Raw genomic sequence first — 14,890 nt, forward strand, 5'->3', positions numbered from 1 at the left:
GTGTTTGCAAGCCACAGCCCTACAGCTGTTCTTAATGAGCAGTTCTACCTTCACCTCACTGGGAGAATGAGCTCTAGAAACAAGCAGGCTGTAGGATGAAGGCCAGTGAGCTGCCCTGTGCTCGCAAACACGAGTGTCACTGCGTGTGCCTTTGTGCCCAAGGCAGCACAAACTTGAGGAGAATCACAGCCAGTTCAGGCTGTTTGCACTGCTCTGCATAGTCCGTGGCTGTTTGCAGCTATATGTAAAAATATGGTTGGTTGCAGCTGCTAGTGATTGAAAGAGTTTTGAATATTTGTATTTTCCGCAACAGAAGGTGTTTTTACTGAATGGTAATTTTCGTAAACAACCAGGATACTGAATCAATTCTTGTTTTTCAACAAAAGCAGTAGGAACTACTCAAATATTTTCTACACCACAGCATCTGGTGAAAGCCAGTTAAAAATACTTCCAGACATCAGTCCAGTACCAATGACACTGAGGAAAAAAGCTGAAAAAGGGACTTTAGAGAGTTTTAAATAAGCTTCCTGATTAATTTTTGTATTTTTATTTTCTATAAAGGAGACCAGTAATTACCAACGCAGTCAGTTCCATCTTCACTGGCCATGAATCCAGCTTGGCAAATACATAGGAAACTTCCTTCTGTATTTTCACAGCGTCCAAGGGAACAGAGATGGGGTCCCTGAATACACTCATTAATATCTATAAAAGAAATAAAAAATAAGCCTATAGAATAACATATACAGTTGTGATTCTTTTTGTGCATTTTACGCCATGCTTTTGAAAAGATTGATCTTGTAATTATTTTAACTATTTGAAAAAGTATTTGTTTTCCTCTCCCTCACGGCTGAAAAAAAGTTGCATTAAATAGTTTTGGTTGGAAAAAATGCTCTTATTGGCTTAGACCACAAGAATATTGCAGTGGGCTGGAGAATGTGACATGATTGCTATTCAAATCACTACACTGAGTACAAGCTGAGTACAAGCTGAGCACAAGCTGCAAGCATGGAACATTAACACAATTTGGATGAAATAGAAGGGTTTAAAGTTGTCATTTGGCTGCATATTTGTGGAAATGATTTTTAATACTGAAGTTGCACCTGATAGCGTGTGTATCAGTGTGAAGTTACTGAAATTTTGGTAGCAGGCAAAGTTGACAGCACCTAATCTGGCAACACGATATACTAAACTCTTTCTGATCCAAGTTACAGAGGAACCAGCGCACTCTGAACAAAGGAAAGACACCAGTACAGCTGCTTCCAAATCTGAAATGGCTCGTGTAGAGCCAGTCTGGGCTCTGCCTCATGTTCCTCAGAGCCCTCTGCTTCAGAACTTCCAGGCTTAGAAGGGGATGAACACCTCACTTTGCAGACCTCCTAATGTTCTTCTGAGATGATGTACTTTCTCTTTTCAGCAGAAGGTTGAATGGAAAGACCTAACAAAACAACTGGATTTAGTTCACCTGCAGAGCTGGTAGCTGAGTAAATCATTCTGAGAAACACTCATTCTTTCTCCAAACAGAAGTGTATCTGTAGCAGTCTGATGACTTTAGATACCCGGTCTAAAGCTGAGAAGAGATGGTCTAATCACTTTTTCTCTCATCTGACAATGGGAAAGGCTTTCATTCAATTTAATTAAATTCACATTCAGTTCTGAGCAGCGCAAAAGCAGTATCAGAGACTAGCTGGCAAATTTTAGACATACAAAAACTAGTTCCTTTGTAATTTGGAAGCATTCAGTAGAGGAAGCAACTCCTGACTGCTCTGTAGCATATTTCCCCTGACCAGACTCCACATTTCAAGCATTTAATAGCATAGTTCTTCCAGATTTTTGAACGCATCCATCCATACCAGAGCACTTTGTCTGCTGATCGTTAAGTCTGTACCCCTCATAGCAGATGCAAGTGTATCCCACAGGCAAATTAACACAGTGTCCTGCTCCACAGATATCAGGATTAACTGTACATTCGTTGATTTCTAAGCAAACAAAAAAAAGGACAGAATTAAGGCACTCAAAAAATTCTCAACTCTTAACTGCATTCAGTTTTTTAAATCCAATTTAGGATTATGTCCTACAAATCTTATTTCACTTGCACTTTACTATCTCTTAAATATTTGAACACCACTGGGAACTGTATCTGAACAACAGATTGATTTATTTGTTTATAGCATGCAGCAAGTCTAGTTTAACTCCTTTTCCTGAGGAAAGAAAAACCAGCAGAACATGGAAAATTAACCACTTTTTTTACTAACTGATGTTAGTAACTGATTGTTAGTAGGGTAACATCCTCTCCCTGTAGGGACGCAGGGAGCTGACTAGCAGAAGGGGCACCATCTCAGCAACGCTGACTTCCAAATTGTGGTTTGACAATCACCACTAGCAGAACTTCCATATGGGATTACAAACTGTAATTACAGGTAATTGAATGAGGCAGCTGAATGCTTACAGAAGGACAAGATACTTTCTCTATTCCTACAGTAGATTCAGGAGGATTTAACTGCAGGCAGTATCATACTTCAAACACCTGGGTGATTTAGACCCTTTGCATGTTGTGTGCAACTCAAAAATCCATTCCTGCACGAAGGAAAGCCATTTTTGAAGAGTTAAACTTTTATTAAAGCATGTGCAATTGCTCCCTGTGAATGCAAAATGGGAAACCATTGGTAGGCCTACCTATCTCTACCATACACAATTCCGCATCTTAAAGTATTTACCTGCATATTGCAATTAGTTTAAAACCTGTGTTAATTCGGAGAGACTAGCTAATGTGACATTGTAATGCTCTCAGGTATACACACATAGTACCTTCACCTTTTTGTTTTCAAAAAACAGCAAGTAAAGTTTTCATGCCTTTTGGACACATCCATCACTTAGACAATTTTCAGCTATGACGGAGCATTTACCTGTCTTTCTGTTATTTTCACTCTTGACACATGGCAACTTTAATACATAAAAAAAGAAAGAAGTACAAACGTCGAAAGAACATTTTAAAATACTGTAACTCCTCATCTGCTTTTTGTAGAATGTGCTGATCTACATGTCATGAAGTCTACATCCCTCAAAGAAGATGATCACATGTACTTCATGAACACATCTGCAGACTGTCTAAAGACCTGACTTGCATCCAAGAGGTCTTCAGTTCCGGACGTCAGCTGCAGATCATATAATCTGAGGTGGAATTATTATTTTTTCCTTCTGTCATTTACTTATGGGCACAGAAACGGCAGGTGCCTCCAAGGAGGGCCCAGCCCTGGCTCTGTTGACAGTACCCTCATTGCTGTGCTGTACTTTCTCTCTCTCCCCAGAGTATTCCTTTCTGTTCTACAGCTACATTCTCTTCATTATTATAATTCAGAAGTAGCATGGAACAAGTTACAGTGTCAGGAACTCACAGTCATTTCTTAATTTATTTAACTTCTAAAAAGGAAGCACAATACCTGTAACTTGAGTAGGTGCAATTACTTGACTTGCACTCGAAGTAGAGACTTCAGGAGCAACTTCAACAGGCAGAGGAGGAGATGTTTTCTCAATCACTACTGTGTAACATGGAATGCAAATCAATCACATCCAAAAAAAACCCCAAAACCCTTAAAGCATTCAAAAAACAAAAACTCTTAAAGATTGCAGACATGATATTGAATGAACCAGACACCGTGGAGCTTTTCATTAGTTTATTCTGCTTAGATCAGGAGTAGAAAAAAAAAGTATAATAGGGGTTTCCACCATTCTACTGCTCGTGAAAAAACTTGAGGTGCTAAAGGAAGCAAGCACAATAGTAAAACTTTTGCAGCAACAGTTACAAGGAAGCACCTAAGTAAAGTTTCCTCTTGAAAGGGGTACAAGGCCTCAACTCTGCTGACATCAAAATTCTCATGTACATGATCCAGGATATCACTTCTGCCTAAAATATGTCTTTGCCTCCTAACAAGTCACCCAGCCAATGCCAACTTCTCAATTCCTCCCACTTCAGCTTCCATGATTTTTTTTTCTGCATTCTACTCATGGTAAAATTGCTTGTGCAGCAGCAATCAAATTTTCATTTATCTCTGTTAAAATTGCTACCTTCCCATTCCTTAAAGATTAGTAAGCACTCTCCCATACTAAAAGATAAGTCAAAACAAGTTACCTGGAAACTGTGGATGGAGGTTAATTGTTGAAATTCCAGGAGAAAGCTGAGGCTGCCCAGGTTCTAGATCAGGCTGCTTTTCTTGATCAAGGGAAGCTAATTCCTGAAACAATGATTAAAAATCTACATTCTGAAAACATTCTCTTAATTCACCTATCACAACAAGCCACAGACTCCGTGTTTGGGAATCTGCTAACATCCGCACATGAGTAACTTTTGATAGCAGATCATTAACTACCACCTATTTAAGCCTGAAAGAACATGGAATACTATGTTTATACAATGGCATAAAATTTAATATTTATTTTGTTTGAAGCAGTGATTTCACAGAGCTTCTTACTGTATCTTTGTCCCTCCACAGCTCTCCCATCTGCTAGTCTTTACTTGCTTACAAACAGTATTAAATTGCAGTTCAGCATCACACAAAAGTATATAATCACATATGTCTCTAAGTCTTTGACCACTGTGAAAGGTTCTCTCTTAGCTATTGCACTGATCATCTTATTTTCATAAAAGTGTTAGATGCTTCTAAGTCTTTGGGGAAATGAAATACAACTGCAGTTATTCCTAACAAATCCCATTATCTTCAGCAGAGAGAACCTGGAATCTCCAGAATAGGGGACTTACCACAGACACACACCTGCTCTTCTCCACCAAATACACAACAACCCTAAAAAAACTAGGAAACTAATACAAATTAATACAAATACATTAATACAAATCTCTTAAGCAGGTGTCGCAAATACTGCTCGAAGCTTCATACTGTTTTTCTCCAATTCATTTTCTCTAGCTGTCAGTATCTGTGGCTCTCCCTCATACTGTCTGCATTTTTCAATATCCTCTTTAAAATACAGGCTCCAGAATGGGATAGAACAATATAGTACTAGACCCTTCACCAATACCCTACAGAGAAGTTAATCTCTTTCCTGTACCTCACTAGCTGCCCGTTGCTGTATGTAATAACATGAGCTCTTTTTGCCTCAGGGTTTGCACTGTAAATCTACAGTGAGTTGTTTGTTCCTCATAAATCCTAAATAATTTTCAGGGTTATCGTATCACATCTCATACATATGGTCTGCATTCTAATTGCTAGATAAATTACATCATGTTTTACCTGATCGGGGGCTGCAGTTGCCACTAAAACGAGAAAGAAAAAAGAAAATTAATCAGTTTTCACATAACACTTACATACTCTATGTAAAACAACTAGTGCATTTGAAAGTGGTTGTTACCATCACAGAAAAATTTCAGGCTCTAACCTCATTCCAAAATGGTGCAAACCTGAAGTAATGTTCCTGAAGCAAGCGTAAAAACTAGGCAGAAAGCAGAATAAAATTCTACACACTGACCAAGGCTTGTAATTATTCACTTGGTGTTCAGCTGCCTTATAGGTTTCTCAGTTGTTTAATTGTTTCCTTGGAAGCAAACCAAGAAACTCAGTGGTTATTGACTCACTGACTAAACTTTTTTATTCCTTCCCAGGAATATCAATATCTGGAATTATTTTAAAGGCAAATTAATATAATAATGATATATAACTAAACATTAACACATTTGCAATAATTCATTGTAAAAAAACAAAGTCAAGTTTAGAAATTTGCCTTTCTTGAAGCAAGCAAAGGCAAAATTTGAGTTTGTTTTTTTTTTCCTCACAAAAGTGACTTTTTCATGGGATGGAGAGCTAAAAATTTCATGTAAGTTTTTATTTTCCATTGCAGTTTGCCTTTTTTTGAATATGTCTTTTACTGATGAAAATCTATATGCTTCTGTAAAACCCTGTTAGAATATTTTTCTTTTCACAATCAATATTTTCCACAGGATAGATCAAAAATATATATATATATGTATGTATAAAAATTCACTCTTCTTGCCCTAGTATCTTCAGTATTAGCAGGAAGGCTGATTATAAGAACTGGGAGAACTTCTAATAAAATCTCAAAAACTCCAAATCCAAACATATCTAAAACTGGAATATAAAATTCAAATGTGTATATGTCATTGATGACTTAGACTAAGCATATTTTTAAAAGTTTTTTATTAAAAAAAAACCCAACACAATATTCCTTTTTTCTCCAGACTGTGTTTTAAGATTTACTAGAATATGGCAATCTTTCTCATTACTGAAGTAATATTTTAGCAAATGATACACCACTTTTTTCCACTTTGTAACATAGAAAAGCCCAGAGGTTTATGTGAGATTTTATAATCCAATGCAGTCTGTAAGTATATGTGAATGGCTTATTTTTCTCTCTAGATTCAGCTTAGCTCCATTTTCTTTTTGAAAGCAAAACTAGAGCTGTTATTTTAACTGGAAAGTTAACTCATGTTGCACAGGATTTTGCAAAATCAGCTGATTGAAACTCTTTCTAATAATGGCTTGACATACAGATACATAATTGATACTTGGAAATAACCTTTTAAGTACTCAATACAATGAGAGGGCTCTCCAGTAAGGTATTTTGCCTTGTCTCCAATTAGTTCATGCCAAGTTTGCAGGCAATGTATTTCTAATAGTGTTGCTTCCTGCATTTCTTTGCTTCTGTATCTGCTTTAGATTCAGGACAGTTTTGGCTGCAACAATTTCTTAGAGAAGCTTGCAGAAAAAGTCTGAGAAAAAGATCTTGGAGGAGTTCACTAATTGCTAAACAGCCCAGCAGGGAGCTGATGTGACATGATCACAGCGAGGGAGTGCGCAGCTGCAGGGCTGAGAGCAGAGCACACGAAGGGGATGCATGGCCACATCAGGTGGTGCTGAGCTACAGGAGCAGATAGAAGGAAGATGAGGAAAACCCCTTAGCTTCTGCCACCCCAGATACTAGTAAATCAAAGCCTGAGCTGAGTCCTTGGTCATATGTTAGAGATTAAAAATATCTTTATAAAAAGTCTCACAACAAGTATTTACTATTTCTTATCATAAAAATTAACGAGATTAAAGCAGTATCTCTCCATGGTGTTCTCAGCATCTGGTAGGAGCTATACATAAAACTTCAGAAGTAAATCATGTAACAAAATCCACTCCACGATATGGAATGCTCCGCTGTGGGAAGTGATGCTGCTTTGCCCTGCACTGTATGCAGCTACTCTACAAAGAAACATACAATTGAAGGCACATGCACAGAAATATAGAAAGACTAAATTTTCCCACTCTCACCTTCTTGCACAGCCATCTCAGTCTCACTTTTCTGTGAGAAGGTCAGTGCCTCCACTGGCTCTTCCTTTGCTGGGAGAGGTGGAGGAGAAGTACCTTTAGCAACAGGTTGAGTAATCGGGGTCTTGCCAATGACAGGTGGCTGTACTCTAACTGCAGGGTGATGATATAGCTTGTTTCTGTGAGGGCCAGAAACCGTATAACCCATTCCACCAGGGCAGATTTCCTTAAAAGCAGCTAGATTTGGGATGGGAAAATATTCCTTTTAGGAGTCTAAAAGTGCAATATGTTGACATAGTGGAAAATATAATGACTACCACTAAAAAATTTAATCTCATATTGTATATACGTTTTTACAAAAAACTACTTAAAGACAAGCTATGCATTGCATGTTAATATGACTGAGCATTCTCCCATAAGCATGTGCTGGCTGTTATTCCCATAAGGTTTCCCCTCCAGTTTACCATCTTTCTTCAGTTATGTTTAATCTATCATTATATGAAGATAATTTTTTGTATTAATCCTCTTCAAAAGTACATTTTCGTCATCATCTACATTGCATAAAGAATGAAGATCACTATTTCTATCATTCTCTTTTTGCAGAAACCAGAGGAAGGAAGCTCACTACCCCAGTAACAGAGGACTAGAAGAACATCAACCAGTAAGAACATTCATTCACAGGATCCCATTTGACTACATCAGAGGTCTCATACCAGCCCTGATCCAAACGCCATTTAATTGAATAAGTCTTTCCACTGACCTCAGTGGGTTGGATAAAAACAAGATGGGGATCATAAAAAGCCAAATCACCACTGGAAGGGAGGGGAAATCATCTCATTTCTAAAGCTGCTACAGAAAAGGGTAATGAAAGTCAGGCAGCAGGACCTGCTCTGATCTCTGCAGCTGCTCTACATGAGCATCAGGTTTTGCAGTCGTAGTGGACGACTAGAATGAAAAAAAATAAAGGTCAGCCTTTCTCCCCAGCAAAGATAAAAGCTGTGCTCCTGTCAGGGACAGGGGTCCTTCAGGACTCTTGAGGGGGCAGTGCACCATTGTCCTCATTGCTCTAAGTCAAACTGTGCTGGCATGGAAAGATTCTGTCTCCCATGTGCCTGTTGTGATTTCTTAGCTTCCTAAGTGTCATGCAGAGTGGGGCATTGGTAAGTTCACAAATTCTACTTTGAAGGCATCAAGGTTTTAAAATTAATTAGCATCTAAAATAAAACCACAAAATACTAGCTACAGGTACTCCACAGATTAATTCTTAATATTATATATTAAATTGCAGTATACATTAATTGCATACTGTGTTCTGATGGTGTCTTAGTAATAGAAAAGATGAAAGGTCAAACTGATTAAATTTAGTGATTCAGAATGATTAATTACTTTTTCCTGGGAAATGCTAATATCAAGACTTGCTGCAAAAACACCCAAATGAGGGTTGGAATTCTGGTCAAAGGAGGAAGACAGAGAAAATTTGACTACTGTTCCTTCAGGTGTGTACTCAGGATGTAGGAAACCTTGTTTTAAGTCATATTCTCTCAAATGCAGGACAGAAATGTGAACCTTATTCTACCACAGTTCTGATAAGTGCTCTCAGGACCCGCATATACAAAGCTGGCCTCTCAGTCTCTCTTTTGAAGCTGGTCTACTTCATAAAAATAATTTAAAAGTGAGTGACATCGTGACATTTTAAATTCAATTACTCTTAAATTAACATGGGATGCTGCAGTAAATACATTACCCCATTCTGGAATATCCCACTTTCACACATTTTTCATAGAAAACTCTGAAAGATTATGAATTTAACCTGTTATAGAAAGGAACACGTTTTAAATCATGAAAGTCGTCATGAAATAGGAGAAGTGTTTCTCACACAGCCCATCAAAATGTGCGGCTCACAGATTTTCTCTCTGAAGTCTTTTAATTAAAAAAAAAAAAAAAAAATCACTAAAATAACCAATTCTGCATAATATTAAATTATTTTTATGACTAGAGAGCAGTCCACAAAAAGATGTTATCTGCTCCAGAATACACACAATTGGGTAGAAAGCCTCATGCAATATTTTCATAGATGTAACAAATCTGCAAGTCATCTGAGGAGAATATATTTTTTTCTCCATTAAAATGCCACAGAAATAATATTTATCTGAAACTGACATGGACTTAAAAATCCCAATGGTCATGCAGGAAATAATGGCTTTAAAAATAAATTAAAATGCTCAAAAATATTGGTCACTTCCATTTCTGTAAGCCCAACTTGAAAAAGTAAGGAATCTTCTGCTTTTATCATATCTGATGCTAGCTGCGCATTTCCCAAAGCAGCTAGCTAGTTTTGAAAATCTGAAACTTCATAAAATACCCTGAGACCTGCATCATAACAGTGACATCTGCAGCAGCGACTTCAGTAAGAACAGTGGATGACCATTACAAATACCTGTGCCAAAATTCCAAATAGGCTGGACATCATGTATGTTACAATAAGCAGTGATGCTTTTAAAAATATTAATTTTACCATATATTTGGACAAAAATAATATTAAATTGATTTTGACTAAAAACTCCAATTTTGGTCATTTTCGTTTTAAGCAAAATTGGGAATAGAAGCAGCAGCAATCAGTATTTACAATATGTGGTATCTTAGTCTATGATCAGCCTAATGATGGTGGTGACCAAAAAAGCTGGTGTTTTCCAAGTCCCTATATATTTAAAAACCAGCAGGACTCCAAGTGAACACTGATAATACAAGTGAACTTTGTGTATCAAGTAAGGAATTGTTTAAGTGAAAGGTACCAAGAAATGTTTAACTACCAGTTTATAGTTAAGAAGGCAACACTATACTTGGCACTTTCCTCAAAATGGATAGTGAAAACATGAAGGAAAGTTAGAAAACACAGATACCCCCACACATATCCCACTAACAGTAAACTACAACAAATGGCATTCCGTAACCTAATTCTCAAAAGCTGCCATCCTTTCAGTAGTGCCTTTAACAACTGAAGAACTTTAATTAGATTTTGGGTTAATTTGCCTATATCTATAATCAGAATAAAATGTACAATAAACTTATGTTCACGTGATGGAGAATCAATGTTCAAGGACATATTCTGAGATGCAAATATTGTTAATCTGGAATTCTATCACAACATATCAAGGATAATTCCTTTGTTTTAATCACAAATCCCTATGAACAAAACTTCTAGATATGTGATTACTATCATGTAGAGAACCACCACAATTTACTGATGGATACCTCTTGTTTAAAATCGATTAATAGACAGATATTTCTTTTTAAAGCATGCAGAACAAATATAGGATGGGGGCAAGAGCTTGTGTTTTTAATGGGCAGTTCTTACCTGTTCCTGGAAGCGGGCACTTCTCACAGTGCGGGCCCCAGGCTTTGCCAACACTGCAACAGCAAAGCTGCTTGCTGAGCTGAACAGACAGAGGATGCATGCACTGCTTTCCTGCGCTAACAAACCGGTAGCAGGGTCCTTTCTCTTCAGCAACTACAGGATTATCAGCTGCAAGAAAAGGGGAAGAGAGGATGGCACCGTGCACATGAGAAGCAAAACACAGACCACTAGATTTCTAACACCGGTTAAATGGATTAAACTGCAGAAGTTTTATTTCAAACTTCGTCAAGTCAGAGAAAATTCTTATTTCACATCAAACACTCCCAAATTCCAACTCATCCTAGACCAAAAATATAAAGTATGTTAAAGAAAAAAAATTCCAAACCAGCAGTTGCCATGCTGCCACAAGCAGCTCTCTCACTTGTACACAAGTCCAATTGTTGAAGACTAAGGTCAACCACTGGCAATATACAGTTGTGTCAAGCTACACAGCCACTGGAACATTCAGCTCTAAGTAGGCTATATAAATAAGACTGAAGAAGCATTACGTGTCATACATGATACTTCTTTAATAAAAGAGACAATTATGTATTTACATTTTGTTACACTTAGTTTTAATGTGGAAGAGCCAAAGACCATAAGCTATGACTAGTATGAGCTAACAGGAAGCTAAGATCCACCCAGCTTTCTAATTTATGCATCCACATCCACATTAACATATAGTTACCAGTTCATTTCACTCAAAAAATTCAAAGACTATCTGATTTTCAAAATGATGTGTAAAAGCAAAAATGAAAACAAACTCCTCTTCCTGGTGTTAAACTGAAAAGTGATAAGAAATTCTTCAAAACGCTGTAAAACTTTCTCAGTAATTGTCATTAACTAGTAGCATAAGATAATTATGCTGAAAAAACGAAAGAATTAACTTACAGCTCTAGACGATACTTTATTTTACGAATATAAAAATAACTCAGATAAGGAGCTTAGGAAATGAGGTCTTTTTCACTTGTAAATATTCTTCCCCAAAAACCTGAAGAAATTTAGTTGTTCTTTATGTCTTCCTTTCTTCCTGCAGAGGCAGTTGATCTCAAACCAAGTAAAAGCTGATTAATAGAGGAAAATACTTGCATTCGTGCTGTTCACAAATTTTTCCTAATTCTTTCTTAATTTTTAATCCTTCCTAATCAGAAAGAAAATGTGCCAAAGGTCATCCTGGGCCGAATGTTTTGTAATGGAAACTACCCAGGTCAAAACTGCAGAGATGGAAGAAGGGAGGGCAGGACACAAACATGATTTTGGCTGGGGAACTAGCAGAGAGGGGAAAACGTTGTGGAAATTAATAAGCTGAGGAGGCAGGGACAGCAAAAAACGACAGGGGCAGCTTAGTAGAGTTGATGCCTGTCAAATAAATTATCATCTGAAGTGCAACTAAGTATCTATTTTTGTGCCTTGATTAGCACTTTTACTTACGTATGCATCTTGAGAGGGTAGGATCTGGCACAAAGCCCATTTTGCAGGTACATCTGTAGCTGCCCATGGTATTCAAGCACTCACCATTAGGGCATACTCCTTGTAACTGACACTCATTGATATCTGTGGGAAAATTGAAAATAATCAGATACTGAAACATGTATTAACGTTCTTCTTTTTTTAAATATGTGCAGGAGAACTGTTATGACTTAACACTCGAATCAATACTTTCTCTCATACTGACAACACTTGATTTATAACCTTTTAAAACACTGCTGACAATGTACGAGAAAAACAATTACATTTATACATCATTCTCAAGTACTCTGAATTAAAAAACAAATATACTTTGACTGGCTTATGAACCTCTTTTCCTGACTAGATGATTGCTTGTGCAGTCAAACACAACTCACAAGAACATTCACAGAGACAAGTTTTAAGCGATGTAGTATATAACACTGGTTGACACATTTAATACAGTTTTTATTAGTATTTGTATTCAGTAGTGCCTGAAGGTACATTGTGCTGGCAGAAGCACAACACAAAAATACCATCTCTAGCCTAAACAGCTTACCATCTTAATATCAAGAATACGCTGAAGGAAGCACAGAACACGTGATGTGGGGAGAAAAGGATTGCATCTGTGGGAACACAACTTTGTAATAATTAACAACCGCTTTGATAAAGTTTGCTGTAACTAGGCCACCTGCATCAGTGTCCATTTCAGGGTCTCACTGAATTATTCTCCCATGGCTCAAGCACGTGGCCTTGGGCCTCTATCACACTTGGGGTCGTATCTGTAGTTCACTTACTCTTGGAATAGGACCTGTCCGACAACCATATGGATACCATCTGTAACTAAGTCAGCCAAACTAGGATTTTATTTAAAGAGACAGTAATAATGTAACTTGCACTAATAATCAAAACCTTAAAATAAATAAATAAAACCCAAACAAACCAAACAAATAACAACAAAAAACCTCTAAATACACAACCCTCAAACCTACAGTTGTCTCTGTTATAAACTGTCACATCTCCTCTATAGACAGCACAGACAGCACACTGAAATACACCCGCTTTAAAATGTTTATGTGCACTAATTCTAAGTAAGAATTTCTCTCCCTATCCCTAAGCTAGGAAAAAATCCCTGACTTGCTAGGTAAACAAGCTTCAAGCGGAACTCAGATATTCCACCTAGCTCCTTGGAAATCAGGCATCAGTGATAATTTTATCTAAAATATATAATATTTATTACCTTTCCTCTTAGGTTTTAGAAAACCTTCCCCTTTATATTTGACCTCATTTTATATTACTGCCTGATTCAACACAATAAATGAGGGCAAGAACTTGAATATGTAAAATATAACAGATGTGCTTTTGGAAACCTACAGAAAGAATCTTTCACATTTCTACCTCCTTCTTCATTTTTCTCCACAAGTTTGGCTACCTGTCCCACTATACAAGAGTGTATGAGTTAAGCTACCCCTACAGCAGACTCCAGCAGTTGCCATGTCAGCTGCGATTTCTCCCAAATATTCTGTGTTGAGCTTATCCCTCAGCTCTTCCTATGCTATACCTAATCTAGGATCTTGACACCACCTGGATCAACTTCACCTCTATGCACTTAGCCACATGTGACAAACAGTGGTAATTTATATCCTATAACTTTGGATGAAATGTGATGGAAACCACATGAATTACAAAGGATCAGTTCTGCCTCAAAGGAATTTTTCAGTGAAATTCCCAGACTACATGACTTTCTGACCTCAGAGGGAGTGGACCCCTCTTTCCTATTTAAAAAGGAAAATAGTATAAGGAAAGAGTACAAAAATCTCCTGAAATATTCTCCTACAGCAGTCTACCTTTTGACCCATCCAGTATTTGAGCAGGAAGATGCCTCATTATCTTTTTTGACTACTGCAAGGAATGAGCTAGCAAACTAAAGACTTTATTGAAACATCCTTAAACAGAAACATTTTGATGCTGTTGTAAATTTGTCATGATGAAAGGACATACTGCTAAACCTCCACATTCAAACACCAGGCATGACAAGAAACGTAATGAAAGAAAAGACTGCAAAATACCTGGAAGCTAATACAAAGCAAATACTGGAACAGTCAAGAACTCACTATTGAATTTTCTACCTGCTGTCAATTTGAGGTGTCACATCAGTCCTCAAATGCTAAGCCACAGGGCAATTCTACTTGCTTTGATGAAGCACTGACTCTGTTGTCGGAAACGAGTTAGAGGAAGAGACAGTTCACTTTACTCTGAATACAGGAAAAATCTCGACATCTGGTTTAATTTCAAAATGAAAGTCCTCAACACAATGACACAAATTACATGCACATATATGTGCAAAAAGCACATACAAATTTTGGAGGAAGAGGAGAAAAGGGAAATAAAGAGATGGAAGAAAGATAATATCAAAAATTAAAATTAATATTTTTAACAAGGGCTGTGCTCTTTTATTCTAGTCTAGCTTTTTCTTTTTATCATTTAACAGTAGTTACTTGTTGATATTGACATTGGTACATTTAGTGAAAATAATTGCTCACTTTCTACATTGCAATAGCCAGACATTTTAAACAACTTTCTCCCTCTACAATTTCTAAGTATACATTTTATTTATAGGAAAATTAACCCATACTACTGGGAAAAAAATGGAAGATATCTCCCAGAGGACATACATAACATACCACTTTTTGATCACTTTTTTTTAATACATATCCACATAGAATTGTAAGAAATGCTTTGTCTAGTGAAGACTTCATTCAACTTTAAAATTAGA

At 37.1% G+C, this 14,890-nt stretch overlaps 1 protein-coding gene across 6 annotated transcripts in view; it reads right to left on the reverse strand.

The window, feature by feature from the left end:
- Positions 1 to 14,890, reverse strand: part of LTBP1 (latent transforming growth factor beta binding protein 1) — a 197,304-nt gene that overhangs the window by 60,133 nt on the left and 122,281 nt on the right. For 2 of the 6 annotated variants that reach the window (XM_082050042.1, XM_082050044.1), the window contains 8 exons: positions 12,100 to 12,222; positions 10,630 to 10,797; positions 7,278 to 7,511; positions 5,241 to 5,263; positions 4,127 to 4,229; positions 3,438 to 3,536; positions 1,851 to 1,976; positions 577 to 702 (listed from right to left, as the gene is read on the reverse strand). In XM_082050042.1, the coding sequence (XP_081906168.1) occupies positions 577 to 702; positions 1,851 to 1,976; positions 3,438 to 3,536; positions 4,127 to 4,229; positions 5,241 to 5,263; positions 7,278 to 7,511; positions 10,630 to 10,797; positions 12,100 to 12,222 (1,002 nt within the window). The remainder of the gene's footprint in view (positions 1 to 576; positions 703 to 1,850; positions 1,977 to 3,437; positions 3,537 to 4,126; positions 4,230 to 5,240; positions 5,264 to 7,277; positions 7,512 to 10,629; positions 10,798 to 12,099; positions 12,223 to 14,890) is intronic. The other 4 variants (XM_082050043.1, XM_082050046.1, XM_082050045.1 and 1 more) reach the window with 3 other exon arrangements.

This window comes from Streptopelia decaocto (assembly GCF_964273445.1).
Source record: "Streptopelia decaocto genome assembly, chromosome: 3".
NCBI lineage: Eukaryota > Metazoa > Chordata > Aves > Columbiformes > Columbidae > Streptopelia > Streptopelia decaocto.